General features: G+C 39.5%; 6 protein-coding genes, 1 long non-coding RNA gene and 1 other non-coding gene across 10 annotated transcripts; 5 read left to right on the top strand and 3 right to left on the bottom strand.

Annotated features, from left to right (window-relative positions):
* Positions 1 to 357: 357 nt before the first annotated feature.
* On the bottom strand, positions 358 to 4,631 carry LOC140788575 (RNA polymerase sigma factor sigC). 2 transcript variants are annotated; one of them, XM_073137861.1, is made up of 7 exons: positions 4,363 to 4,631; positions 3,410 to 3,573; positions 2,733 to 3,314; positions 2,415 to 2,645; positions 2,190 to 2,330; positions 1,790 to 2,085; positions 358 to 980 (listed from the first exon to the last, which is right to left on the bottom strand). In XM_073137861.1, coding segments are annotated over exons 1-7 (1,629 nt in total). In that variant the 5' UTR covers positions 4,577 to 4,631; the 3' UTR covers positions 358 to 979. The 2 variants fall into 2 exon arrangements, with proteins under 2 accessions (XP_072993962.1, XP_072993961.1); XM_073137860.1 differs by having other exon boundaries at positions 1,885 to 2,085.
* A 66-nt stretch (positions 4,632 to 4,697) lies between these two features.
* Positions 4,698 to 4,770, top strand: TRNAV-UAC (transfer RNA valine (anticodon UAC)). Its single transcript has one exon. It is a non-coding gene; the product is annotated as a tRNA-Val (tRNA).
* A 939-nt stretch (positions 4,771 to 5,709) lies between these two features.
* On the top strand, positions 5,710 to 8,455 carry LOC140788577 (inositol oxygenase 1-like). Of its 2 annotated transcripts, none has more exons than XM_073137865.1 (10): positions 5,710 to 5,912; positions 5,983 to 6,097; positions 6,472 to 6,553; positions 6,768 to 6,972; positions 7,071 to 7,130; positions 7,243 to 7,295; positions 7,391 to 7,513; positions 7,614 to 7,762; positions 7,904 to 7,985; positions 8,056 to 8,455. In XM_073137865.1, the coding sequence occupies exons 1-10, from the start codon at positions 5,894 to 5,896 to the stop codon at positions 8,080 to 8,082; spliced, it is 915 nt and encodes a 304-aa protein (XP_072993966.1). In that variant the 5' UTR covers positions 5,710 to 5,893; the 3' UTR covers positions 8,083 to 8,455. The 2 variants fall into 2 exon arrangements, with proteins under 2 accessions (XP_072993966.1, XP_072993964.1); XM_073137863.1 differs by having other exon boundaries at positions 5,788 to 5,912; positions 7,376 to 7,513.
* Positions 8,456 to 8,789: 334 nt separating this feature from the next.
* Positions 8,790 to 9,482, top strand: LOC140789204 (zinc finger CCCH domain-containing protein 23-like). Its single transcript, XM_073138810.1, has one exon. The coding sequence runs from the start codon at positions 8,790 to 8,792 to the stop codon at positions 9,480 to 9,482; it is 693 nt and encodes a 230-aa protein (XP_072994911.1).
* Positions 9,483 to 10,398: 916 nt separating this feature from the next.
* LOC140788574 (uncharacterized) lies at positions 10,399 to 14,211 on the top strand. The gene is made up of 2 exons (XR_012109037.1): positions 10,399 to 10,888; positions 13,083 to 14,211. It is a non-coding gene; the product is annotated as an uncharacterized lncRNA (long non-coding RNA).
* A 1,148-nt stretch (positions 14,212 to 15,359) lies between these two features.
* LOC140789374 (transcription factor RAX3-like) lies at positions 15,360 to 16,640 on the top strand. The gene is made up of 3 exons (XM_073139044.1): positions 15,360 to 15,611; positions 15,710 to 15,839; positions 15,919 to 16,640. Exons 1-3 carry the CDS (start codon positions 15,476 to 15,478, stop codon positions 16,349 to 16,351), a joined length of 699 nt encoding a protein of 232 aa, XP_072995145.1. The 5' UTR covers positions 15,360 to 15,475; the 3' UTR covers positions 16,352 to 16,640.
* Positions 16,641 to 16,806: 166 nt separating this feature from the next.
* On the bottom strand, positions 16,807 to 22,690 carry LOC140789203 (putative leucine-rich repeat receptor-like protein kinase At2g19210). The gene is made up of 13 exons (XM_073138809.1): positions 22,615 to 22,690; positions 21,873 to 22,434; positions 21,340 to 21,800; positions 21,074 to 21,212; positions 20,928 to 20,999; positions 20,474 to 20,545; positions 20,303 to 20,383; positions 19,988 to 20,172; positions 19,582 to 19,841; positions 19,034 to 19,160; positions 18,289 to 18,357; positions 17,996 to 18,185; positions 16,807 to 17,421 (listed from the first exon to the last, which is right to left on the bottom strand). Exons 1-13 carry the CDS (start codon positions 22,688 to 22,690, stop codon positions 16,989 to 16,991), a joined length of 2,727 nt encoding a protein of 908 aa, XP_072994910.1. The 3' UTR covers positions 16,807 to 16,988.
* Positions 22,691 to 23,163: 473 nt separating this feature from the next.
* On the bottom strand, positions 23,164 to 27,250 carry LOC140788984 (probable LRR receptor-like serine/threonine-protein kinase At1g51880). The gene is made up of 9 exons (XM_073138550.1): positions 27,115 to 27,250; positions 26,865 to 26,997; positions 26,695 to 26,775; positions 26,346 to 26,521; positions 25,939 to 26,201; positions 25,393 to 25,519; positions 24,746 to 24,814; positions 24,459 to 24,648; positions 23,164 to 23,796 (listed from the first exon to the last, which is right to left on the bottom strand). The coding sequence occupies exons 2-9, from the start codon at positions 26,954 to 26,956 to the stop codon at positions 23,355 to 23,357; spliced, it is 1,440 nt and encodes a 479-aa protein (XP_072994651.1). The 5' UTR covers positions 26,957 to 26,997; positions 27,115 to 27,250; the 3' UTR covers positions 23,164 to 23,354.
* Between the last annotated feature and the right edge of the window lie 72 nt (positions 27,251 to 27,322).

The following is a 27,322-nucleotide window of genomic DNA, read 5'->3' as shown; positions in this document are numbered from 1 at the left end:
CATCCAAATCTCAGCTCCTCTTTCTCTCCAGAAGTGGTATAACATTTTACATCCAAATCTCAGCTCCTCTTTCTCTCCAGAAGTGGTGATGAGTTTAAGAGAACAGAGAATGTAAAACCATAGTATATATGCATGTTAAGTTGTATCTGAAATATGGTACAGGATAAGAACTTGACCACTGGAAAAGAGAGCAAAAAAAAAGAGCTTCCAACTGAAATAAGGTAATAATACAAATTAATCTCCCTTGAAAGTATTCTCCCTTGAAGAATACTTTCAAGAAAAGACAGCAATCAGATTCCCACAAGCACTTCTTAAGAATATGAAATGCTGATCAATATACTTTCAGAGCGAAGCATGTGAAAGAATTTCATAATTCTAACTGGCATCGAAAATTTTTATTTGTTCACAAGTCAATAGCCATCAGATTATATCCCTCTCTATGCTCAGTAACATACATCATGAAGCACTATAGGTATTCATGTATTGTTCTCTTCACTACTTACAATTAATTACCACCTGGTATTTTCATAAGAATATAATAAGAAACTATTTGCATGTAAAGTATCTCTGCATCCTAAAACTTCTGCATGGTCAGCAGCAGGCAAAAGCAGATCATTCACATCATTTGTGCTTCCAGTTTCAGTGATGAAGCCCAAACAAATGAATGGTTCAAAGCCTAGGAAGCAGCTGTTCAGAGACTACAAGTGCTGATAGTGTCTCAATTCTCTTTGTACCTCCTCCCTTCTTATCTTGCACATGGCTATCTTCTCTATTTTTCGTATACGTTCCTTCGACACATGGAAAAGCCTGCCAATCTCCTCCAGCGACTTGCATCTACCATCTCCCAGCCCGTGTCTTTGTATTAGTACTTGCCTCTCTCTGGGTTGCAGTTCTTCCAGAAGCTTAAGAAGGTTTTCTCTCATATGCTGCTTCATGACGACCTCATCAGAAGATTCGACCGATGTATCTGGTGTTATTTCCTGTAGACAAAATTGGAATCAGCTAAGAGCAAGAAGAATACTAAGTGTAAACGCCAGCAGTTGCTTTTGCTTCTTTCCTAGGAAGGAGTACATGAAGCGAAAATATTTTATAACCACAAATTTACTACGAGTTTCTTGTTGCTATGTCAACACAATTCTTCTACAGAAAAATTACTGTAATTAGGTTAGCACTTAAAAACTGCAGAAGTAGTGACCGCCTTAACTAATGGCTTAAATCATCTGGAACTTGAGTTGACAATTCTTGATAATTATTAATAGCTCAGATGAATTCATAGCCACATAGTACAAATAAGATGGTTGAGGCTACTTATTGATTGTGAGAATGGTTTATGATGCATTTACAAGGTAATAAGGCTGACATGAAATTACAATCCGATTAGCTACATTCTTTTACCTATATGCTCACTTGTTGCAGCAAAAGATGTGCATCAGAAAAGAACTTCTGAAGCAAATTATTTATAAAATCTTGATCAACCAGGAATCATAGAGTAGAAAAATGGCTGTCACATTTACACAAGAACATCATTATGATCAGGTAATCGATTAGTTAACATGTTGGTTAACCGTATTATGAAACACGGAAAAAAATCATAGGCTTATCAAATTATCTATCGAGCCGTGAAAAAGACAGAAACAAATCCACTATCTGTTTTACGTCAAGCAATACGTACTATTTTTATCAGAGATTTTACGTCAACAAAAGAAAATTTTATATGTGAGCCTTGACACATGCCCAATAAACAAGAAAATACTATTTTTATCAGAGATTTTGAGCTTAGTATACATACTATGAACTTATTAATTGCACAGGAAAAAATATGCAGAAAGAGAGCTTTGCTGTCTTTCTTGAGTGGTGATGACTGAGGGAAGTGTAATGTTGTACCATGAACTTTGTGCACCATTCGCTTCCAATATCTTGATCAATTGAACCTACAGAACGAGAGCACTTCCTAGCTAATCTAACATTAGCTAATGATAGACCAGTGAACTTAGCAATCTCCTCCTCTCGTGGGTACCTTCCTTCCCTGCTACGGAGGGCTCTCCTAGCCTTTTGTATCCGATTAATCATATTATCCATTCTAACCTACAAATTAAATTGCAAGACATTAAAACCAATCCATATCATCCTTTGAATGAGATTCGCGCAGAGATGAACTAAACTCTTCTTATATAAAATTAAGGACTTACAGGTATGTGGATCCCTCTTGAATGTCGTGCTACCAGTGCCAATATAGATTTTCTAATCCAATATTGGACATAGGTTGAGAATTTGTACCCTTTCTTGTTGTCAAACCTCTCAGCACCATTCAGGACACCCACCTTCCCTGCCTGTGGTATGTTCACATGGAGTAGTCAAGTTCAGAAAAACCCAATCAGGTACATCAATAACACGAATAGAGAAGCATCCTCAACCTGAAGCAGATCATCAAACGCAATCCCCATTCCCCTGTAATTCTTTGCAAGATACATGACCAGAGAGCGGGTACTTTTTATAAGTTTGTCTCTACAATACCAGCCAAACTGCAAACGCTGCTGCAATGTTTCCTGATCAATTCCAGCAGCTTCAGCCCATCTGGCATAACTGGGTGGTCGCCCAATTTCCTTCTCCAGTTCTCTTCTGGTTCTTTCTAGGTTCACAACTTCCTACATTAAAATCAAAATCATGAACTCAATCTTTATTTAACCTCTGTTCAAAGTAGATATTCGAATCCAAATAAATGCAAGAAGTACCTTAACCCCCTCCGACATTTCTGATTCATTTCGTGCTAGTGCGGACCTTCTACTTCTTAACGCTGATAATCCCGCCTTCTCGTCTACACTAATTGGTGAGGAAAAAGTAGATTTCTCAGCCTTTAATTTTTTTGAAGATACTGTCAAATAGGACAACCGAGTTGCCTTTTCTGATGCTCGTTGTCTCCTTAGTTTCCTCTCTTCATTTTTTCCAGTTCGAACAATTACATCGGCCTTTTGCTCATTTACTGGGAACTCTAGGTGACAGTTTGTAAAGTGCTCTGTGAGTAGGAAATCTGATTCAAGTATGGTTGGTACCGTAACAGTCCTGGAGAGATATGCACGAAATAGTTTCAGAGCACCAAGTTGTCGTATATGTACGAGAATATCTCTTTGCAGCCTTACCAAGTCCTTACCATCCAAGATATCTTCTATTTTGTTGAGGTTTTCCATTAGTAAGTTAAACTGTAAAGAGTTGCTTGCTGACAAACTTGTAGAATAAGCAGATAAATTCTCATCCATCATGTTAAGAGATTCAAGCATATCATGCAAGTCACTGAGGGGCATTCTATCTACATTCACCTGATACGCATAAACTTGCAATCCTCAGCATTTCTTCCAACAAATGAAGCAAAATGCTTCTGATGTAAATATGCTTAAATAGTAAGAGCCAATACCTTCATATCTTTTGCATCGCCAGATATGTCTTCAGTGTGTTGAAGTTGCCCTAATGAACATGCAAATACCTTTAGATTGTCTCCGATCTGGCTGTCGCTTCCCTCCAGAAAGATATGTATAGGTAATATTCTTCCAGATTCAAAGGGAATTGCCCTGCTTCTTGCTGTAACAAATTTAGCTAATCACGTGACTATCATGTTGAACAAGGATTTTAGGAAGACATCAACTGAGCAGAAATGAAGGAGAATAACATGCTCGAGAGAATTTCCAACTCTTAAGCTAACAATCCCCAAAGAGATGAAAATTAATAGTACAATAGTAAATAAAGACCCATATCTACCTTAGTCAGTACCTAAATGGTGTCAGCCACGAGAAGGTTAAAACAGTACTAACTTGACAAACAGTTCATAGAATTGCATCATAGACCAGCTCTGTCATTGCATACTATTTGATCCCGAGAGAAACATTGCAGTTGTCAATCTCCGAACCAGAAAATCAACCCAAATTGAATTTTCTTCAAACTTCTCAGAAAAAGCCAATATTAGATCGTACTAGTACAATGGCATAGTTGAGAGATGATCGATGACAACAAGTGTTTTTAAATATTTAACCTGTTCTTCACCCACCTAGTTATAACTTAGTTTACTTAGTGTTTCTCTACAAAGTAGAAATCAAGGTATCAAATTTCCAACTAAATGATAGTAAGCATAAGTTACTTATCCATCCGTTCATTGTTTAGAAACTTAAGATGAAAATCCTAAAACCTTGGCAAGTTAATTTCCTTGCAAAAATTGCGCCTTTAACGTGAAAACATCTTATATCTTAGCAGCACACCAGCAAAAATGGCAACAAGAATTTTAGCAAACACTGTGCAAACGAGTACCTCATTAGATAGGCATTGGCTAATGCAAAAATCAACTGTAAATTAAACAATTGGGTCTTCTCCACTTACATAAAGAAGCCTGGTGAAATAGCTGGTAGTTAAGTCTGGTGCAGCAAGGAGACGGGATCGGAGAAGCCCAATTCCTGGAGACCGCCATGAAACGAAAACCCATCGGGATTTGTCCAGGAATAGGAAGGACTGCATGAGAAGAGAAGGTAGAGAATAATATATTATGTGGAGGAGGTGCAAATTTAAGGTGTTCACTCCACCACCAATTTCCCATCTCCAATGTCTCCAATTCTCTCCTCTTCCTTTTTCCACGACATCGCAAAATATCTGCCCAATTGTGTACGCTTTTTCCCATTTTATTTAGAATAATATGATTAAAAATTATTAACGAAATTGTTGCTGTGGTGTAGTGGTTATCACGTCAGTCTTACACACTGAAGGTCTCCAGTTCGATCCTGGGCAGCAACAAGACTATGACTTTCAGATTTTTATTTTTACATTTAAAAACCCTTCAGCCACCCAACTATGCCCAAGAATCTCCTCTTGGCTCTTACTCAAGCTTCATCACCCAACAGTGGCTTCATCACTAATGGCTGCAATTTTTTTAATAACTTTTAATATGTTCTAATTGTAAATTATATCTACCAAGAAGCCAATAAATCTACGAATTAACCTCCAAAATTAGGTTAAAGTATTACGGTATTATCTGAGTGTGTAATTAATATATTCTTACTTTTTTGAAAAAAGAAGAAGAAAAACTATACAAGCAAACAAGTGGATTTTTTAAGGGGTATATATAGAATAACCTTATTCTAATCAATGTTTACGTTAGGACTAGGAATTAAGGATCATAGCACACGCAATTAATCAAGATGGTGTGGGTCCCAAATCCATGATTTTGGGAACAAAATAATTAATTGCAAGTGTCGAACTGGAGTACGTTGTCCTTATCCAATCTAATCCCATAGCTTATCCACAGTCGTCACATCTAATCTTGCTTAAAAGTCCACTTCCTATTTAACCAATCTACATTTAATAATTTCCTTTCGGAGGGGGGAAAAAAAAAAAGAAAATAATTAAACAAATCCTAATTTTGCATGGCGTGAGATGGACACCTACCACCGGAAGTGAACCGTACACTGGCCACAATACGACAAACGCCACCGGTTCATCTCTCACAGACCCTGAGCTGGGAAGCCTGGAACTTTAAAAGTTAAAAAACCTTTCCTCACCTCCACGTCAGCATTTTGGCCGGTTCCCCCCTTTCCAGAAACGTACAAGTTACTGACGTGGAATCCACCTGGCCCTTAATTCGTTTGGCCTATTTCGTATTATTACTCTAATAATTACCCACCGTCCCCTTTCTCCCTCTCCTAAAATTCCCAATTGTACCCTCGTAATTAAGATAAAGTGCCGGGGGTTTTTTTGTAAAAGTGATGGCAGCAGTTAGATTATAAATCGGGGGGGTTCTTTCTCCCACCTCTTGGTTATACTTATCTCCATCCCCTTTGTTTGAAGGCCGTGTGGGTCTCTTTCGTGGGTCTCTTCTCCTGTGCAATTTATTAAGCAAGCCCTCGTCCTTCTCGTCGCGATGACGGTCATCGTACCGGGTATTCTGTAGACTCTTCTTTCTTTGCTAATCCTAAATATAATTTGTGATTAATGGTAATTTGGGAGCAGAGCCGGTTATTGAGGAGAGCAACGATAGGGAGAGTCAGGTGGAGGAGAAGGAGTCTTTGGATCTTGATGGAGGTTTCCTTGTTCCTGGTAGCAATGCCTTTGGTCACTCTTTCAGGCCAGTCTTAATTAATTCTTAATTTTTTTTACCTAATTTTTATTTTATTACTTTGAGGTAGTAATATTTGTAGTTGAAGCTCTCTCACCCTCTAATTTATTTCTTAAATTCTTAATTAAATCTAGTCATAAAACTTCTCCTAAAAGTGGCACCTCTACGATTAGGCTATTGTTGTTTTGACTTGGCATACTCGTTTGCGTGTTTATAGCCTTAATTTGGAGGTAAATGCGCAGCTGCTGACAGTTAAGATAATTAATTAAATTATTTCGTACGTAATCAAGTGTAATTTTTTATAGGTTGTCACTACATTGCCATCGTTAAGAAAGATTATTAATCCAAAAACTTAAGTTTTAGTCTCTTTTTCTTCTATGCAGAGATTATGAGAAGGAGAGCGAGAGAAGAGCCGGGGTGGAGGAATTCTACCGTGTTAATCACATCAACCAGACTTATGCTTTCGTAAGCCATTTTTAATTGTGTCATTATCGCCATTAATTAGTTAATTATATTTCTCTGTCGTCATCGTAAAAACCAATTGGACAGTGGACCCCACGATCTATTAGTCCTAGGAAGTTACACGTGTCGAACATATTCTATTACTTATGATTGCATTCAAACTTACAGCAAGATTGCTAATTTCTTATTTATGAAAATTTTGAAATGAAAACAATAGGCGAAGAAGAAGAAAGAAGAGTACGGGAAGCTCCAAAAGGCTGAGATGAGCATATGGGAATGCATCGAGTTGCTAAACGAGTTTGTCGACGAGAGCGATCCGGATTTGGATGAGCCCCAGATCGAGCACCTTCTCCAATCCGCTGAGGCTATTCGTCGAGACTATCCTGACCAAGACTGGCTCCACCTAACTGCTCTTATCCATGGTATGTGTATACGCTATTCGTATCCCTCGTACTTGAGTTATAAATTATTCACAGCGTATATAACATTGATTTATTCTCGGATAACTGGTGGATTATAGACCTTGGGAAAGTGTTACTGCACCCTTGTTTCGGTGGAGAGCCACAGTGGTGTGTTGTTGGTTAGTCTCTCTTTGTCCCCCGCAATTTTGGAACTTGTGAAGCTGGAACTTGTCCCTATGCTTGATAACTTTTTTAATAAAAAAAAATTTAATTCTTGAATGCTATGACTAGGGGATACGTTTCCTTTGGGGTGTGCATTTGATGAATCCATTGTCCATCACCAAGTAAGGACATCAGCTGAGTCACCTATGATTCATCCCATTTGTGACAGCAAGTACCACCACTTGATGTTTAACTGGAATAGGTGTTCTATTCGCAGTATTTTAAGGATAACCCGGATTATAATAACCCGCTATTCTGCACGAGGCTGGGGATGTATTCCGAGAACTGCGGGCTGGATCTAGTGAACATGTCTTGGGGCCACGACGAGTATATGCACCTGGTCTGGATTACTTAGATTGTTTACTGATCTTATTCCTTCACTTAATATTCCACATGATTTGCTGAATAATGTTATTACGTGTTCTGGTCCGATATAATAGGTGATGAAGGGAAATGGTACAACCCTACCACCTGCGGCGTTCTTTATCGTGCGGTTCCATTCCTTCTACGCCATGCACCGCTCCGGAGCTTACGGCTATCTCATGAATGACGAGGACAACGAGATGCTCAAATGGCTTCGAATCTTCAAGTCAGACATCTCTCTCTCTCTCTCTCTCTCTCTCTCTCTCTCTCTCTCTCTCTCTCTATGATTCACTCTTACATAAGCATATCTCACGTTAGAAGAGTCCATATAGATATATAACAAAGTTTTCTTTTGTGTAACGAGCAGCAAGTATGATCTCTATAGCAAGAGTAAGGTCAGAGTTAACGTGGAAGAAGTGAAGCCCTATTACCAATCCCTGATCGACAAGGTATACATGTGTATATATATAGACGTTTATGACTAATTAGTCTTAACATTTGTTTCACTCTGTTCTGCAGTTCTTCCCGGCTAAGCTGAGATGGTGAATTCCTCTGTCAGATAACAAGTTATTAAAGTTGTTCTTCTCCATTAGGTGTTGTGGAATAAAGCTAGGTAGCTAGGTAGCTAGCTACCTGTATGTGTGTATCTTTTGACAATACTCGTGGTAGTCTATAAGCTGTGGTTATCTGTCAACCTCTCTTGACGATTTGTGTAATTGAATAAATAAAGTTTTAAGGGGGGGATCGATGCAGATCCCATAGTTTAGTTTCTTTCTGTTGCACTTACTACCGATGACCTGATGAATTGGGCAACAGTTTCGCTTGCTTTCCTGTGATGATAGCTGGTGATGATTGTGATGGATTTGTATGTTGGCTTAGGCGAATTAAGGTCCAGAAATGATCAAGAGCTTCATAATAATCCAATAATTGTATGCGTACAGTATTTACATGGGAAAGTAAAGGAAGGTAAAATAAACAGAGCATTAGAACGCATACACCTGAATAAATCGTCCACGTTTCAGCGGTCGTTCGTCCGCAACTAAAATAAGAACCGTCAAAGGTTAAGAAAAATAAGAAAAGACGTACGCTACAATCCAAATCAAATACCGCCATTCTCTTCCACCGCCTCATAAAAACTAAGCGGCGTTTACTTACTTGCGGTTATTTTACTCCCTCCCACTCACAATTATTTATGTTATTCGCTTTCTATGCCCTCTCACGGTCTCACCTCCCCCTTGGAGCAACGTAGAGTAATGGCGGTGAGCGAAGGAAACGACTCTTGCGGCCATCCGACGGTTGAGATTCCTCCGGTGTTCGACTCGAACGAGTCATCGGACGCGTTCCGGATGTACGATTTCAAGGTGCGACTCTGCGGCCGCGAGCGTCCGCACGACTGGACGGACTGCGCCTACGCGCATCCCGGCGAGAAGGCGCGGCGCCGGGACCTGCTCCGCTTCCACTACGCCGGCGCGCCGTGCGCCGACTTCCGGCGGACCGGTGCGTGCGAGCGCGGGGAGGCCTGCGAGCTCGCCCACGGGGTGTTCGAGAGTTGGCTCCACCCGGACCGCTACCGCACGAAGCCGTGCAAGGACGGCGTGGCGTGCCGCCGCCGCGTGTGCTTCTTCGCCCACACGCCCGAGCAGCTGCGCGTCCCGAGGTCGCCCGGACGGTTGAGGAAGGAGATGGTGTTCCTGCGGTCGCCGAGGTCGACTCTGGAGTCGCCGGTTTCGTATTCCCCGCCGCTTTCGCCGGCTATCACGAGGTCGAGGGAGGAGGAGGTGAGTGCGGTGATTGCGGCGATGAGGGAGATGGGGCTGGCCGATGCGCCGTCGTCGTGGAGGCGCGAGATGGGGGCTGGATGTGGATCGACCAGTGAAGTGGGGTTTAATAGGGAAAACAGCAAGGATGAGCCGGACGTGGAATGGGTGTCGGACTTGGTGGATTGATTGATGAGGTTGCTTGCTTATTTTAATTCATTTGATGTTAGTTTCAAGCTCACCGTGGAAGGTGGTAGAAAGCTGAAGAATTTTTGTTTCTTAATTTTCTCGATAATTATATGAATAGTTTGTAAATTAAATCTTATTTAGATGTGTAGGATGTTTTGTATCAGAATATTTTGGTGCAAATAGAATGGTTTGATATTTCTAGTATGTCTTAATACTTAATATTATTGTTTTTGTTTTTAAACAAATATTATCAGATCTCTTATTCTATTTGACAAGAAAGTCACAACCCTAATACTTAAAAACAATCATTAATCTCTGTAAAGAGATTAACAATCACTTAATATCCCTTTCCAGCATCTATCAGCAACCTAGTGATTCTTTTTGAAACGCATAGAATCCTTCTTTTACTTTTGAATTTTGTTTTATATTACTATACTTTTCTGCACTTTGGACAAGGTCAATAAATAATACAACTGTTAAGTTTTTTAATTAAACTTTAACTATGTCTATTGCTTCTTAAATTAAAAATGATGTAATCCTCTAAATTTTTTATTTTGCATTTTCTCTCTAACATATATATGTCTAGATGCTTTGTTAAAGTAAACTATATTTAACTCATAAATAAAATACCTGACATAAACGTAAGAAAATCTATTTGTTGGAAATTATCACGCTACAAACTAAGTATGGATTATGTAAATAGCACATTTTGGATTCAAGTGCATATATAATCTTTCCATACATATTGTTTTATATTTTTATTGTATCACAAAATATATTATAACTTTTTTTTTTCAAAATTACCCACTATACTTCTCTGACTTAATTTATTTTTTATAACTTATATATTTTTTATTATTTATATCTCCCCAAAGTTATTTCTCCTATGTATCTTTTTCCTTTTCCTTTTCCTTAGGCACACCACCTACTCGCAGATCCCATTTCGATACTATAAACAATCAGATCACTACGACCACCGGGATCACCATGACCACCATCTACGTAACCAAGCAATCTCCGACCCCTCGTCCGCCCAAACCAACCGACCCTGAGCGGCAACCTGCCGCTCTCCTCCATCGACAAATTGGCCGGCATTAGAATCTTCCGCGACCTCCTCCTCGTGTTCGACCGTGGCGTCGGACCTGGGAAGGCCATCAAAGAAGCGCTCTCCAAGGGTACTCTGGTCTTCTACCACCCTCTTGTTGGGCGAATCGAGAAGCTCCAAGAACTTGACCCCGAGATCGCGTGCACTAGGGATGGCGTCTGGTTCGTCGAGACAGCGGCAGCGTGTACGTTGGAAGATGTGAACTACCGTCGAGGACGAGGTTACCGTGATCCCCAAAGAGGAGCTCCTCGTGCGGCCGCCGAAGGAAGTGGAGTGCGACCGACTTACTTTTATGACGCAGGTCTGGTTTCTTTTGACATGCGCATGCATTTATTCTTCTTTGGAGCAGTTCTGCAAGCATGCGGTAGTTATGCAATGTCGATTTGCAAGTAATGTACATCTAACGTATGTTAAAATGCACCAAAGAACTAGTGCGCTTTGCATGATAACATTATGACTTGTTATTTGAACAGCTCCGTCTTGCCTTAAGCTGGAACTCTAATAACTCGGAACATATTTCTCGAACTGCTCTCTATTATCTTGGTTATTACTTTATTACATCCTTTAATTTTTTTTCCTTTTTTTTAATAAACTCTGAAATTGAGTCTAATCATAGATTAGAGGAGCTAGGGGATAATTCTATCCAATATATAGATGATATATTGATTAGGTAATTATGTCTAACTATTTTAAATAGTCACAATGAGTTCAGGCCATGTATATGTATACGTAGCTTCAGTAAGGAAAAAATAAAAAAATTGTGAGCCATATCATTATGATAGGACTCAATCAATGAGCCAGGTCTAAGAGGTCCAGAGATGCAAAAGAGAGTGCGTGCGTGGTCTAGAGATGCTGCAAAATAGGAGTGTAAACGAGCCGAGCTTGAGCGAGCTGGACCCAATTTGACTTGAGAGGTGGAAAAACTTAGTTCGGCTCGAGCTTGAGCTTGATTCGAGCTAGCAAAAGCTCAGCTCAGTTCGGCGCGTCTTTGGTTCGATATCAAGCTCGGCTCGACAGCTCGTAAGGCAGCTCGATCCCTCGCTGAGGGGTAGTGGCGAGAAATCCTTTCGAGAAACTTCTAGCCCCGATTACACAGCAATAGCAAGAATCCACCCTAACGTCACATGCCCCTCACCACTTCTCTAGTACCGGCCTGAGCGAATTAACTACATCTTCGGCGAAGCTCAGAGATTCGAGCTAGACGGTGGTGTCCAGGACCCTGATGATGACGTCACTCGATGTGGAGTCAATGGCCTGGATCGGGACAAAGGTGGGGAAGAGACCAATAGGAGCTTGTAGATGCCTCGTCGCAAAAGGCAAGGAGGGAATGGGAGATCTTACAGACGAAGCGACTATTTGGGATGAGGACAGCGATGGACGTCCTGTTGGTGAGGGCTCCACAAAGAAATGGGAGGGTGGAGAAGGCAGGATCATGGAGGTGGACAGAGAGGACAGAGGTGCGAATGAGGCCAAGGGATGAGAAGGTGAGATGGGAGCTTGGAGATGGTTGGCCGATGAAAACTTAGAGATGAAGATGGTTTTCGGTGGAGATGGATTTCGGTGATGAAGAAGATATATTTCAGCTGAGAAAGTTTGGGGAGTGATATTAGAGAGGTTTAGAGTTTTTACTTATATATACTTCATAGTATCGGTTGGATCTAAGATTCAACAGTTCTAAATATTATATATATATATATATATATATATATAAAATATACGAGCCGAGCTTGAGAGAGTCAATGCTGGCTCGACTCAATAATATATTCGAGCTCAAAATATCAACTTGGTTCGGCTCATTTAGAGCTCACGAGCACACGACCTTTTTTGATAGCTTAATGCAAAAGGAAGTCTTGACTTTTGTCCATAAGAGCAATAGCGTTTAGACATCTCCATTATGAGTGCTAAAATTAGACTTGTGAACCGCAACAAATGGGCTCTCAAAGTAGTGCACAAAGAATAACACGTCTTGAATATATCTCTAGCTAAAATGGTTTGGAACTTAGGTAGCTCTGAGTTATCTCAACAAAAAACATTTTGCATATTTACTGTAACTAGCCAGTTCGTAAACAGCTTAATTAGCCTCATGGTAAGTATGTTATAACCCAAAATTTTTGAAGGCGAAAATAGGATGCTTTCAATGTTCAACGGTTCCTTTAATTCTTCAAGTGCTTGAATTTTGATTAACTAGCTGATTTAGAAGCTGGGAATCTGTTTCAATCACGGTACCTTTGGAGCCCGACCTCCCTTCATCAAAATTCCCAAAAAGCCCAGGCTTCATTTTATATGGCATTATTACCAGTGCAAGGCTCTCCTCTTGCCAGTAAAAAGCAAGCATTGATATCTTTGAAAATCCAGCCCCCACCACCCCTTACTTTTGTTGCTCATCAAGCAGCATATTTGCCTAAATGCTGGTCGTTATCTTAACAATATTTTACTTCAGTTCTTCAGTTACGTATCTATATTTCTTGCTATTTTGAGCTTCTCTCTCATGTCAGGTGATAGAATTCAAGTGCGGTGGGTTTGCAGTTGGAATCAGCTACAATCACCTAGTCTTTGATGGTCTTGGAGCAGGCCATCTGTAAAAGCCATTGCAGACATGGCAAGAGGTCTTGATCAACCTCTTGTGGAGCCAATCTGGTGCAGGGAAGCGATTCCTTCACCTAAGGGTTCTCAAGGACCGCCACCCAAATTCTCCTTCCAATTCGAGTCGTCCAACATGGACATGTCTCCTGGTACCATTAACCGTGTCAAGAATTTGTACACGAGCGAGACAGGCCAAATATGCTCCACATTTGATGTTGTGACCGCAATCATGTGGCGGTGCCACACGCGGGCAATAAATCATAAACTGAATGGTGATGCCTGTCTCACCTTCGTGGCAAACACTCGCCATCTCGTGGGTGATTATATCTCATCCAAGGAATGTTACCATGGGAATTGTATATATCCTGTTTCTCTCTGTGCAAGTGGCGGTAAGATCATGGAGGTCACTGGTTGAGGTGGTGAATTTGATCAGAGATGCTAAGCAAACATTATCGACTGAGTTCTCGAATTGGATTAGTGGAGTTGTGAAGGATGAGCATTACACTGTTGCATTAGGTTACCGGACTTTGATCATTACAGATTGGACTCGGTTGGGGTTCTCAGAGATGGACCATGGATGGGGAGAGCCAAGGTATGTTCTCCCATTTAATGATGGCTTCAATGTGGTTGCGACTTGTGTCTATGTCAAACCACCTGTGCCCAAACAGGGTGTCCGGTTAATGATGCGTTGTGTGGAAAAGAAGCACTTAGTTGCATTGCATGAGGAACTGGCTAAGTTGGGATAGGCTGCTAGCATCACTGTGGTTAATTCATCATTTTCTTACTTTCAAAGGAGTAAGAAAATTCGTCGTGGTAATTTTGTGTAGTGAGGTCTTCAGCCTAGTGATAGTGGCCATCCATCACACAGAGATCTACTCTGAGCTGACTTCATGATCATGGTAAATGATAGATAGTACTTCTGCAGAATAAATTTTTTTGTAATCCTCTGGATCCACAAATTACATTTTGTGAGTTGGTATGTACTAATACGTTCAGAATGGTCTAAGCTTCTATGTTGAATTGAATCTTGTTATGGTTATCCATTATCTGGTCCTTGTGTGCGGTGGATGTAATCATAGTTCATTGTAACTCCTTATTTATCATAATATTTTGTAGGTCTTTTTGGTTTCTTCTGTCAGTCAGTGCTAGCGCGAGATCATATTTTGAACTGCCAGCCTCTACAATTAACTATGTGTCAGCCATGATAAGTGCAGTTGCAGTGGTTCAGATTCTTGAGTGGAGAAAAAGACCACTCCATCCTGCAATCAAACAGGAGAGTAAGTCCTCTGTGATTCAGAAGATATGTTTTTAAGTACTTAAGATGATTTCTGGATCTCCAGAAGATCATTCCCTTCTCTGGTTTAAGCTACTAGCTTTTTCTCTACTATTGGTATAAGTGGATCAATATATCAAATTTCAAACATTTACCTGAATTTATTTGATCTTCCATCATGCCTTTTTTGTTTTAGTTTGTCATGTATAGTAACCTACCTTCACCTGCCAAACATTTGAAGAAAAAAAATGATAAAAATAAAATCTGAAAGTGGCATTATTTGGTCATCTTACAATGTTAATGACCTCATGTGATATTTTATTTTCAAATTTAATAAAGCGACAGGGTGACACAAACACTAATATTGTACAGAGATATAATAATTATATACACTTGTAACAGGAGAAGAGGCCAAATTTGACATGGTCTTACTTGAAGTACAACTTCTCAAGGACATCTTTTACTGGTCGTGAACTCGCTATCATGAGATCAAATCTAGGACTTCTTAACCAGCTCTATCGCAATTCTGAAAGCAATAGCTACTTCTTTTTCACTCGCTATTCATCTCACGCAAAAGACGTGGTCATAAAACTGACCATTTCCACAACTATTACTGTACCTTCTGAGGTAATTAAATAGCTTCTAACCATTTCAGAACTGACCATTTCCACACTATGATTACAATATTATACTTAAGTTTATTTTTACAACTGAGATAGTAGTTCATATGAGGGCTCAATCAATCCACGATTGTGTATGTGCTCTAAAAATAAATAATATACATCAAAAAAAGAAGATGAAGTTTAAATACAATATTAATCCCTTTTCCGAAGTTGTGTCGTTTCTTGTATCAGTTAAATACATTAAACACAAGACGGGATCGTCGTATTCGGTCAAACCTTGCCTCAGAAATAAAGATCTATAAAACGATCAAAGAATGGACCAAAGCCCATTACTCTTCTACAAACCCATCCCTTCTCTCTTCTTATTTACCTCTACATCGAGATTTATTTGTTTGATTATCTTTGAGAAATGGGAAGGCTTCCATGTTGTGATAAGGCCACCGTTAAAAGGGGACCTTGGTCTCCAGAGGAGGATGACACCTTAAGAAGCTACTTGGAGAAGTATGGAGCTGGTGGCAATTGGATAGCTTTGCCTAAGAAAGCAGGCTAGTTCTTGTGTCTCTGAACACTTTCAGTTTTACTACCATCTCCATTTCTATTGCTCACTTGGTGTAGCTTTTCTACTGTACTGTGCTCGTTTCAGGCCTTAAACGTTGTGGCAAGAGTTGTAGGTTAAGATGGCTCAATTACCTCAGGCCAGATGTTAAGCATGGAGGCTTTACAGAGGAAGAAGACAGCATTATTTGCTCCCTCTACAACCAAATTGGAAGCAGGTATATTTAAGAATAAAGATTGGTATAATGTCGGATTTCACTTAGTTTGCTAAAGATTGCTTGTTGGGTATTTGTCTAGGTGGTCTGTTATTGCTTCTAAACTGCCTGGAAGAACTGACAATGGTGTCAAGAACTACTGGAACACTAAACTTAAGAAGAAGGTGATTATTGGGCAAACAAACACTTTAAGCAACACGACATCCACATCCATCTCTACCACCAAAGTTGAGTCCTATAAAAGTGATGATTTCTTGGTGACCCAACAGAAAGTCCTTGATCCAAGTAACGAATTTGCTCATGAATCTAACAACTTATATGCTGAGCTGCTGAGTCTAATAGAAGAGACTGACTTCGCCGGCCAAGTGGCGGCCACATCCGCTGAGGTCTCGGTGTCATCATTGTCGTCAATCACGGTCGAGAATAGTAGCTGCAACAACTGCATCAATTGGACTATTGATGGAACCAGTGGAGATGATGATTTATTTTCAGAGCTCAGTTTTCAGTTCTCCTAGTTAGTTCCAAACATCATGATTGTTTCTAATGTCAAGCCACAAGGGCTATACTGCAGTCTCACATACTTATAGGAAGGCCACAATTCAATATAGATGAGCTAGCTCAGAAGACTAATAAAAGAGAGTAGAGTAGTCTTAAATTAGATAGTTTCTTTAATGAACCTCTCACCATATTCATATAACTGATTAGAAGAAACATATGATTTGAGATATATATATGTAACTCCTATTTGTGTTACAGTGTATTTACATTATTGTAATTCTAAGTGAAATAATAAGTTATTCTTGAGATCTTGTTTGCCCTTAAGACCCAAGAATGAGAGTGATTAAATCCTGGCTGCTCAGAAGTCATCAAACTTGCATAGGTAGTGGAAAGCAATGGCTCCTCTTTTATTTATCAATAATTGTGGAATGTTACTCTTTAGACGAGAAAAGGACAAAAGAACTTCCCTTGATATTGATAGGAAAATATAATTATTAGTTCTTCCATGAAAAAGGACACTGCAGAAGTTTGAATCGTAGAGGTTTAAATACATAATAGAAGCCTGCAGCAAGCCAAATAAGGTTGGCCAAATTGAAACATCAGAATAACAGAACTACAGCCTGAGGACACAGAGCAGTTATAGAAAAGCTCGATCTAGCGTATGGATGGACCAGTGAAATCTTCTCCATTGCTTGCATGGGATATTCCAGAAGCACTTATCTGGCTTAAAATGTTGCTGTCCATGCCCAAGTTGCGACTACTATCACAAGCAGCCACCAGTGACAGGCTCTCCTTCAGCTGTGCTACCACGTAGGACATTGACGGCCTCTCTGTCGATGTCTTCTCGGTGCAAGCCAGTGCTAAATCAATAACCTTCCAAACAGAATTGACGTCGTATTGCTCTTGCAGCCTCTTGTCGATAACATCATCAATGATTCCTTTTGCGAGTCTTTGTGCTACCCACTGAGTTAGATGAACTGTGCCTGGGGTCCGTAATATTTGAGGTTTGCTGGTGATCACCACCAAGAGAACTACGCCAAAGCTGTAGACATCACTCTTCTTATCGAAATTGTGAGTGCTGATGTATCTGTAGAGTGGACAAAGGTCAAGATTAGTTTTGTTTAGTCACAAATGCATGACATGGCCAACAAATATGAAGTTGTGACAAGATTTACAAGAGGTGAAACCAATCGCTACAGCATACAAGAAGATCATAAACCTCATAAGTCAGCATTAAACCACATCCCATGGTGGAAAAAGAAAGAAAAACTCAGTTATCCAAGAGACTAAGATGGCTGCAATTAACACTTTCAAGTCTTCCAAACATAATCTCTTCCTCTTGATAGATTACATAGTTTGAAATGCTTATTAAACTAATACATACTGTAACGAGACCATTTTTTTTTCTTCTTTTCCCATCTTCATGGAAGAAAATGTATTTATGTCCTATATCCTTCATTTATTATCAAGCCCATCCAGGATGGCCTATACCAGATAATAAATAGAATAGCAGAAAAGAGATGATAGGTAGCTTATAAGAGTCGTCTTCGACCCTTCTGTACATTAGAGTTATTTGACTAGATCTAATTCTTATCTTTCGGGTCCTATATCTTTAATTTCATTTCCCCTTTCTACTGATAAGATGATGAACGATAACATACTCTGGATCAAGATATCCTGGAGTGCCAGCAACGCCTGAAGATGCATTAGTGTGAAAGTCACTTTTAAAATCCCTGGCGAGACCGAAATCTGCAATCTTGGCCTCTAGCTTTTGGTTCAAGAGGATGTTTGCTGTCTTTACATCTCTATGAATTATTGGTGGATCGCAAGATCCATGCAGGTATTCAAGCCCTGCATATCAACAGAGTCTTGATGAATGCGATGCGAGGAGAAACTGATTAGACTGAAGCATGACAAAAAGAAGAAGGAAAGATGCATCATATTCTTGCCAAACCTTGTGCTGCTTCATATACAATTCGGAGCCGGTCTTCCCACATTAGGACTCTATCAGTGCAAGCTTTCCCTGTAAAATATCATGTAATACCAGTTAACAACAGCTTTCCTGGAAAGTGAGGAACACACACTAAGATACAGGTAATTTAAGGTTGAATTTTTGCATATTTGACGATAGAAATTCGCCTACTTATATAATCTAGTGTGTGGTGGAGAAAGCCTTAGCAAAACTTTAAGACAAGCACGAATAGAGCAGTAAGTTCATGATCGTACTACACTGATCATGTTTCATTTTATTCTGGAAGGAAATCAAGAAACATCAACAACTGAGGTCCCTACATGAAAGAGCTTCCTAATTATGATTCATTATGATTTTGCTTAGTAGACCTTTCTTATCAGTTCCACATAATTTGAGCAATCAAAGTTGTCAAACAACCCTTTCAAAACATTCTTGAATTTTAAGTTTCAAATTACTCCTTGATATAAAACAACAATAAAAGAGAAAAAAAGAAACATTTAAAGGAAGAACCTCCAGGCAATGCCTGAACTTGCATATTGTACAGTCAACACTATGTAACAGTATTTTAAACTCTGTATCAACTCATGACATCATGTCAGTCTTCTATAATTAGCAATATTTATGGAAAGTTCCAGAATAAAGAATAACTATTTACTGAATAATGAAATCTTTTTTACTTGTCAGATTAGATTCATATCAGCAGTAACATAATGTTATGCATAGCAACCTCGAAGATGGTCGTCAAGGCTTCCTTCAGACATGTAATCATAGACAAGGGCCAGGTGGTTTCCGTCTTTGCAGTAGCCAACCAAAGATAAAAGATTTCTGTGATAAACTTTTGACAAGTTCTTGACCTGTGGAACAATCAGAACACAGTCAAGATGGATCTGCAGAATAACTTAAGCAGGAATTCTGTTTCCTAAAACAGTTATCCGGCAACTCAACCTCCAAATTAAAAAAATGAACTACAATGCAATGACAAAATGTAAGTTAACATGCTCTATAATTCCAAGGATTAAGAGATGAGGCATCACCTTTTAAAAGTTTTAGTCTACAGAGTAGTGGATTTTGGATTCCTTTAATGAGCATGTCACCCTATAGCATGCTAAGAATTTCAGAGTAGATTCAGTACTTTAATTTCTAATCCTTGTACAACATAGTTGGAGCACCCAAACACTGTTAAAGCTTCCTGTTATACACCCTCCATTCATGAACTAAAATACCTTATTTATAATGTCATTCAAATAAAGGCCAAATAAGTTTGGTTTATTGTACCTCAGCAAGAAACTCCTTTGCCCCTTGTCGTGATGAGTGAGAAAGCATCTTGACCGCAACTTGAGAAGCATTCTCTAAGCAGGCACGATAGACAGTCCCAAATCCTCCTTGCCCAATTACTAGTTCAAAATTGTTAGTTATCTTCTCCAGCTCCAAGTATGTGAATCGGCGAAGGTCAATTTGCAATAAATTCCCTTGATCATCTATTAATTTATTGGAGTCGTCTTCACTGAGTTTTTTGGAGGAACTGGTCGAGAAGGCTTCCAAAGAAAAGTATAGATAATTATTGTAAGGCTGTGGATGGAAAGCTTAAGCATTCATCCTATGTGTATGGTGCTTTGTTAGTGATTTGTTGATTGAAATGTAAAGATGAAAACAAGCCAGAATTTGCTCTCAAATAGACTACCTGGTCGCTTTAGTCTCCATATGATGAATCCCACAATTAGCAGCACCACCACCACAACTGCTATAATTACTACAATAATCAATGTAGTTTTCTTTTTCCCACATGTACTCCCATCAGCGCACAGATCTGGGTCATTGTTCCCACATGTACTCCCATTAACGCACAGCTTTGGATTGTCTTCAATGCTGGAAAATTAGTGAAGATTTAACCAATTACAGCAGGAAGAATATAAGTCTGAAGTGAGACACAAAGTTGAAATAATAGCCTTGATTCTCATAACTATACTAAAGCGAAATATGTTAGGTTGAAGCAAACCTTAGTCGAAGCGAACCATCTTGTGATCTCCTAAGAAGAGCAGGAGGAACTGATCCAGATAACTGATTGCCAGTCAAATTTCTGCAAGAAGCCAAAATTCGACAGGTACCATTCACTACCAAGGCAATCTGAATAAAATGGATAAAAAATGGATAAGAAGTAAGCACTCACAGGTGTTCCAGCGATGTTAAGTTTACCAGAAAATCAGGTAATGGTCCTGTTAAGCTATTCAAAGACAAGTCCCTGAAATTAAACAGTAACACATATACTTTGCATCAAACGAGGTATAGAAACAGCTGAAGCACTGCACCAACACAAGTACTTCTTCTTCTTCGATAGATTACATTTACACGCCGCCAGAGGTACTATGCTTTCTAGGCTCACAGAGTAATTAGGGATAAATTAGCTTAAACCCTCCTTATTCCTACTTAGCTTTTGAAAGAAATAGGCTATAGGCTATAGGCAGTCTCCGTAATTTAAAAACGCCACAAATTACTCTACGTTTTTACCACAGCGATGACCCTAGAACTCTTGATTTAAACAGAGATTATATGGTTCAAACCATTTTTAAGTCGAAATTTGAAGAAAACGTCATACACATTCAAAGTGATACAGCAGCACTTACAAGGACTTCAATGATGCGAGATTCACAAAAGATGCGGAGATTTCTCCAGTCAATCCAAACGAAGATAGATTCCTGAGAATATTGTAATGAACCGGTTAGCATTTAGATACGTATAGCTTATATAAAATAAGTTATCCGACACTTACAAAGCTACTACTCTTGCATAATCGGAGGTATTATAAGTACAAGTGGCACCATCCCAGACAAAAGATTTTGGAGTACAGGGATCCCCCATCCAGTTTCTCTTCACTTTGTACTGCTCCTTGATTCCCATGATGCCATCAACTAAAACCCATTGCTTGCATGCATGCATGCACGGTTAAGAACAATTGACTTTTTTACAAGTTTTGAGTTGTTTGGTAATATATAAACGATGCATGTACGTTATGATTCTAATGGTTACGAGAGTTACCATCTTGGTTGTTGGTCGGCAGGTCCGATACGCGCATGACCTTGTAGACTTCCACTGCGTTGAGAATAGGAGGAAGAGTGGAATTGAGGGCCTGGACCAGAGAGAAGGTGTAGTTGACCATTGCCACAGTCTCTCCGGTGTATATGTAATCTACTCGAAGCCGTGGCGGCGTGTAACTCCGGTACCACAATCTATCGTTGAGGAGGAAGTCGAAGGTTCTCGACTCGGTGTCGTTGAATTCGACGAAGTGCATCGCTATAAATTTTTCCTTATCCCCTTCATCATTCACGTCGAAATGGATATCGATCCTTGAGCTCATGACGGCGGTACGAAGGACGGCGGAGGGAACCTCGAAGATACTTTCTGCATCGCCGGCGATGGCTAAGCTGGTGGAAATGTTGGTCCATTTGGGATTAGTCATATCCCACCACCACATACGATCGTAAGGATCATCCGGGTACCTGTTTAATTACTTAATTAATTAATAATATTTGACATCAAACTCTTATGTGAGTGAGAAAGTTTTATTACACCTTATTCGTTCTCGATTTGCTCCGAGGTTATAACGCTCATTCTCTAGAACTAAGGAGACGCTTGTGTTGACTGCTGGATACATAGAAGTCTTAAGTTGCCTCAACTCTAGTACGTTGATGAAAGGAACCCCCTTCCCTATGTTCACTAGACAAACCCATAGGATGCTGGTGGGGATAATGGTCACCACCTCCGCTCTGTCGTAGCCATCGGTATTAGCGGAGATTTTGATTCTTTGCCAAAGTTTGTAATCGAGATAGAGATCGAACTCGAATGCAGAACTCGCACTGTTTAGGCCATCGTAGTTGCCATACAAGAAGGTGGCTCTTACAAGATACTTCTCCCCTTGCACCAGATCTTTAATAGTGTAACAGTTCCGAGTGCCATTTGGAAAGCTTCTAAGTGTCTGATACCGTTGTCCCAGATTCTGATCTATACTGCTCTTTTGAATGATACGAGTTGTCCCAGATTCTACGAACTGCCAATCTGAGATGTATCTCAATTTGATATTCTTGTCGATGTAGCTCTGACCATCAGGAAGGCCGCAATCGATGCTCTTAAAACCTACAAATTTAAATCGATCGAGTCACCAGAGAGCTTTCTCCAAAATATTATTACAGTGGTAACTAATTTTACTTTATTATTAAAGCGCTAGGCCAACATTATCCACACACATATATATAAGCCTACATGTGAATCCCAAAAGCTTTTGAGACTAGAAATTATGGGAAAGATGGAGCTAACCTTGAGGGTTTTCCTGAGCCAGTGCTGCAAGGGATACTCCCAGGATACTTATCATGGTAAGCCATAGTTTCACCATCCTCTTAAGCTTGAAGCTTCTCATGATCTCTGCTGCCCAATATATATATAGTCCTAACTAAACTATGAGAGATATTGACATTAAGAGCTTAGCCGTTCCTCGATCCATATAACATTATGTTTAACTTCAGGACCTCGTGGCCTAGTGGATTGTAGTTTAGATTAGAACAGCTTGTTCCTACCGGTTTCCCGTGAAACAAATCGGACTCTCATTGGAATAACGCTAACATATGCCTACTTGAGTTTCAATAAAGTGGAATCCTATATTATTTGTACACAATACAGTAATTTTGCACTAATATAAGTTGACCAAGAACGTAGACTTAATTTATTTTACCGAGTAATTTTACATCACCTTTAAGAATTAAAACTCGTTAGTTCCATTGATTGGATATCGAGAATATTTGACCGTATCATGTACACAAAAAAAAAAAAAAAAAAACCTTGTTCACATGGGCCTGTGAGTTGTGATGCTTATAATAGAAGCTCGAAGATGTCACATGGTAAACAATGAATATACAAATTATACAATATGCTCCGGATTTAACGAGCAATACAATATGGAAGGTTGTGCCAAGCCAAGTAATCTTACAACACCAAAATGGAATACTAGAATAACAAAATTACAGCCTAAAGAACAACAAACAGTGATGGGGAATTTCGAGCTACCGTGCGGTTGGACCAATGAAATCAAAATCTGCTGCATTACTTGCATGGGATATTCCGAGAGCACTTACCTGGCTTAACGTAGCACCTTCCATGTCTGAGTTGCTATTATTATCACAAGCAGCCACCAGCGACAGGCTCTCCTTCAGCTGTTCTACCACATCAGACATCGATGGCCTCTGTATGGATGTCTTTTTCGTGCAAGCCAGTGCCAAATCCACGACCTTCCAGACTGAATTGTCATTGTATTGCCCTTGCAGTCTCCTGTCAACAATATCGCCGATGTTTCCTTTAGCGAGTCTTTGTGTTACCCAGTCAGTTAGATGAATCGTGGCAGCTGGGCTCAGTATTATTGGAGATTGTCTGGTGATCACCTCCAAGAGGACTACTCCAAAGCTGTAGACATCACTCTTCTGATGGAATTGGTAAGTAGAGGAGCACCTGCAGAGTGCACAAACATCACAATTAGGTCTGTTCATATTGTTTGTCATATCTCTAGTCAGAAGTGCCTGACAGAACTGAATCTATAGTTGTGGAAGGAACCGCGACTAGTTCTGCAGTTTGATGCAAATCGAAACATAAACCAGAAAGTGTGATGCCGATTGCTACAATTCAAAAGATCATAAAATTCATACACTCAGCAGTAAGCAATGTCCCGAGTTGGAAAGTAGAGAGGAAAATTAGATAGCCAACCTCGGACATTTACCCAAATATGATGATGGCTTCTATTATGTAATCACAGTCATAAGTTTCTAAACGTAATCTCTTCAGGTTGACAGATTAGCTCGTTTGAGATGATCTATAGCTAATGCATGCTTTGATGAGGCCAACATTTTCCTTTTTCCCTCTTCATGGTAGAAACTAGAAATTTTATTTCTGTCCTATATCCTTCATTTATCATCAAACCTATATGGGGTTGGCCTATGGCAGATAATAAATGGAATGGGAGAAAAGAGATAATATGTAGCTTGCAGAGTAGTTTTCCTGGTAAGTCTCAAAAGAATTTCCCTCTGGCCTGGATATTGCCTACAAAGATGGTGAGGAAAATTCATCTTTAATTTCTTTTTCCCTTTCTACTGATAAGATGATGAATGATAACATACTCTGGATCAAGGTATCCTGGTGTGCCAGCAATGACCGTAGATATGTGAGAGCAATTATCACTCTGAAAATTCCGGGAGAGGCCGAAATCTGCCAACTTGGCCTCTAGCTTTTGGTTCAAGAGGATGTTTGCCGTCTTTACATCTCTGTGAATTATGGGTGGCTCACAAGCTCTATGCAGGTATTCAAGCCCTAAATAGCACAGAACCTTGGTGAATGTGATGTGAGAGAAACTGATTAAACTGAAGCATGGAAAAAAGAGGAAAGGTGCATCATATTCCTGTCAAACCTTGAGCTGCTTCATATACAATCTGGAGCCGCTCTGCCCAGCTTAAGACTCGAACAGAACAAGGCTTCCCTGTAAAACATCATGTAGTACTAGTAAAAACAGCTTGCTAGAAAGTTTAGACAAGAACAAAGATAAGAGCTAATACAGGATGAATATTTGTAATAATCTAGTATCTGGTGGAGAAAGCCTCAACAAATGCTTGAATTAATAGACACATGCTATAGAGCCACAAGCTCATGATCATATTACATTAATCATCTTTCATTTTATTCTGGAAGGATACTAACATACATTCCAGCAGAGGCCCAGACATGAAATAACTTCCTAATTCATCAATATGATTTGGCCTAGTAAAGCATTTCTTATCAATTCCACATAATCTTAGCAACCAAAGTTACCCAAAAAAACCCTTTGAAAACATTTCTGAATTTGAAGTTTCATATTAGTCCTCAATAAAAAAGGAAAATAAAAGAGAAAAAAACATGTAAAGGAAGAACCTTCAGGCTAAGCCTGAATTTGCATTCATATGACCAGCAATATTCATGGAAAGTCTGACAACAAAGACTAAATATTTACTGAATAATGAAATCTTTTGTACTCATGATATTAGATGCACATTAGCATTATATAAACTGAGAAACAACAACCTCCAAGATGATCATGAAGGCTTCCTTCAGACATGTAATCATACACAAGGGCCAGGTGGTTTTCGTCTTTGCAGTAGCCAACCAAAGATAGAAGATTTCTGTGATGAACTTTTGACAAGTTCTTGACCTGCAACACAATCAAATTCATCATCAAGATGGTTCGGCCAAACAACTTAAAAAGAAATTCTGCTTGCTAAAACAGTTATCAGGCAAATCCCCTCCTATTTTAAAAGATGACCCACAATGTCAATGATATAACATGCTCTACAATTCCAAGGATTTAGAGATGAGGCATCACATTTTAAAAGTGTTTGTCTACTGGGTAGTGGTTTTTTCGATTCCTTAAATGATCATGTCACCCTATAGTATGCTAAGAAATTCAGAGCAGATTCAGTAATTTAATTTCTATTTTCTAATCCTTATACAACATAGTTGGACCATCCAAACACTGCGAAGGCCTCTCATTATACACCTTCAAATTCATTAACTAGATAACCTATCTTTAATGTCTGTCATATAAAGACCAAACAACTTTAGTATCAGTACCTCAGCGAGAAACTCCTTGGCCCCTTGTTGTGATGTGTTAGAAAGCACCTTGACTGCAACTTGGAAAGCATTCTCTAAGCAGGCATGATAGACAGTCCCAAATCCTCCTTTTCCAATTACTGATTCAAACTTGTTAGTTATCTTCTCCAGCTCCATATATGTGAATCGGCGAAGGTCAATTTGCACTAAATTTCCTTGATCATCTATGAGTTTATTGCAGTCGTCGTCATTGGATTTTCCAAAACAGGTACTTGTGCACAAGCCTTCCAAAGAAAAGCATAGATAATTACATTAAAGCTGTGGATGGAAGGGTTAAACATTTCTCTTATCTGTATGGTGCTCGTTCTTGATATGCTGAATGTAATGTAAAGATGAAGCAAGCTACGATTTGCTCTCAAATAGACTACCTGATCGCTTTCGTCTCCATATGATGAATGCCACAATTATCAGCAGCAGCAGCACCACAACTGCTGCAACTACTGCAATAATCAATGTAGTTTTCTTTTTCCCACATGTACTCCCATCAGTGCACAGATTCTCACATGTACCCCCATTAACACACAGCTTTGGATTGCCTTCAATGCTGGAAAATTAGTGAACATCTAATCGATTACAAAGAGTACTGTACGCTCAAACAGAAAGAATATAAGTTTGAAGTGATATATATTAAACATTTATCCGGTAAGACACAAAGTGAAATAATAGCCTTGATTCTCATAACTATACTAAAGCGAAATATGTTAGGTTGAAGCAAACCTTAGTCGAAGCGAACCATCTTGTGATCTCCTAAGAAGAGCAGGAGGAACTGATCCAGATAACTGATTGCCAGTCAAATTTCTGCAAGAAGCCAAAATTTGACGGGTACCATTCACTATCAAGGTAATCTGAATAAAATGGATAATAATGGATAAGAAATAAGCACTTACAGGAGTTCCAGCGATGTTAAGTTTACCAGAAAATCAGGTAATGGCCCTGTTAAGCTATTCAAAGACAAGTCCCTGAAATTAAACAGTAACATACGTACTTTGTATCAAACGAGGCATAGAAACAGCTGAAGCACTGCACCAACACAATGATGATAATAATAAGAAGAATAAAGATGGAGGTAAACAATGACAGAGAAAGAACTACGGAATTTCTTCTAAATTATACATGATTCATCAGAGCCATTCCCACCTGATTCGTCTCCTCTCGTTGCCGTCTTTACTCCGGTTTGCTCTACCTATTTGTCCCACCGGCCACCAATCTCATAGTCTCCACATTCCATGGCGGGCCGGCCTTCCGCCCACCAAGGCTTGGGTTGGGCCTGCGGGAGAGGACGGGGAAGAAGATAGGAGAAGAAGAGTGGAGGAGAGGGGAAGGAAAAGAGGATTTAAAAAGAAAT

The sequence above is a fragment of the Typha latifolia genome, chromosome 5 (assembly GCF_019914945.1).
Source record: "Typha latifolia isolate L0001 chromosome 5, TyphaL0001v2, whole genome shotgun sequence".
In the NCBI taxonomy this organism is placed as follows: Eukaryota; Viridiplantae; Streptophyta; class Magnoliopsida; order Poales; family Typhaceae; genus Typha; species Typha latifolia.
The sequence above is the reverse complement of the archived record's forward strand: the minus strand, read 5'-3'. Positions and strand labels throughout refer to the sequence as shown.

Excerpts from the sequence above, each read along its gene's own strand:
- LOC140789374 (XM_073139044.1), top strand. The coding sequence starts at position 15,476 with ATGGGAAGGCTTCCATGTTGTGATAAGGCCACCGTTAAAAGGGGACCT. Across the intron at positions 15,612-15,709 it reads AGCTTTGCCTAAGAAAGCAG|GCCTTAAACGTTGTGGCAAG; the intron begins GCTAGTTCTTGT and ends TGCTCGTTTCAG. Across the intron at positions 15,840-15,918 it reads TACAACCAAATTGGAAGCAG|GTGGTCTGTTATTGCTTCTA; the intron begins GTATATTTAAGA and ends GTATTTGTCTAG.
- LOC140789203 (XM_073138809.1), bottom strand. The coding sequence starts at position 22,690 with ATGGTGAAACTATGGCTTACCATGATAAGTATCCTGGGAGTATCCCTT. Across the intron at positions 22,435-22,614 it reads GGCTCAGGAAAACCCTCAAG|GTTTTAAGAGCATCGATTGC; the intron begins GTTAGCTCCATC and ends TTAAATTTGTAG. Across the intron at positions 20,546-20,927 it reads CTCGCATCATTGAAGTCCTT|GGACTTGTCTTTGAATAGCT; the intron begins GTAAGTGCTGCT and ends GTTTAATTTCAG.
- LOC140788984 (XM_073138550.1), bottom strand. The coding sequence starts at position 26,956 with ATGTTACTGTTTAATTTCAGGGACTTGTCTTTGAATAGCTTAACAGGG. Across the intron at positions 26,522-26,694 it reads GATGGTTCGCTTCGACTAAG|CATTGAAGGCAATCCAAAGC; the intron begins GTTTGCTTCAAC and ends CTAATTTTCCAG. Across the intron at positions 24,649-24,745 it reads TGTATATGAAGCAGCTCAAG|GGCTTGAATACCTGCATAGA; the intron begins GTTTGACAGGAA and ends TGTGCTATTTAG.
- LOC140788577 (XM_073137863.1), top strand. Across the intron at positions 6,098-6,471 it reads GCCTTTGGTCACTCTTTCAG|AGATTATGAGAAGGAGAGCG; the intron begins GCCAGTCTTAAT and ends TCTTCTATGCAG. Across the intron at positions 7,296-7,375 it reads AATCCATTGTCCATCACCAA|GTGTTCTATTCGCAGTATTT; the intron begins GTAAGGACATCA and ends TAACTGGAATAG.
- LOC140788575 (XM_073137860.1), bottom strand. The coding sequence starts at position 4,576 with ATGGGAAATTGGTGGTGGAGTGAACACCTTAAATTTGCACCTCCTCCA. Across the intron at positions 2,646-2,732 it reads AAATGTCGGAGGGGGTTAAG|GAAGTTGTGAACCTAGAAAG; the intron begins GTACTTCTTGCA and ends ATTTTAATGTAG. Across the intron at positions 981-1,884 it reads AATGGTGCACAAAGTTCATG|GAAATAACACCAGATACATC; the intron begins GTACAACATTAC and ends TTTTGTCTACAG.
- LOC140789204 (XM_073138810.1), top strand. The coding sequence starts at position 8,790 with ATGGCGGTGAGCGAAGGAAACGACTCTTGCGGCCATCCGACGGTTGAG.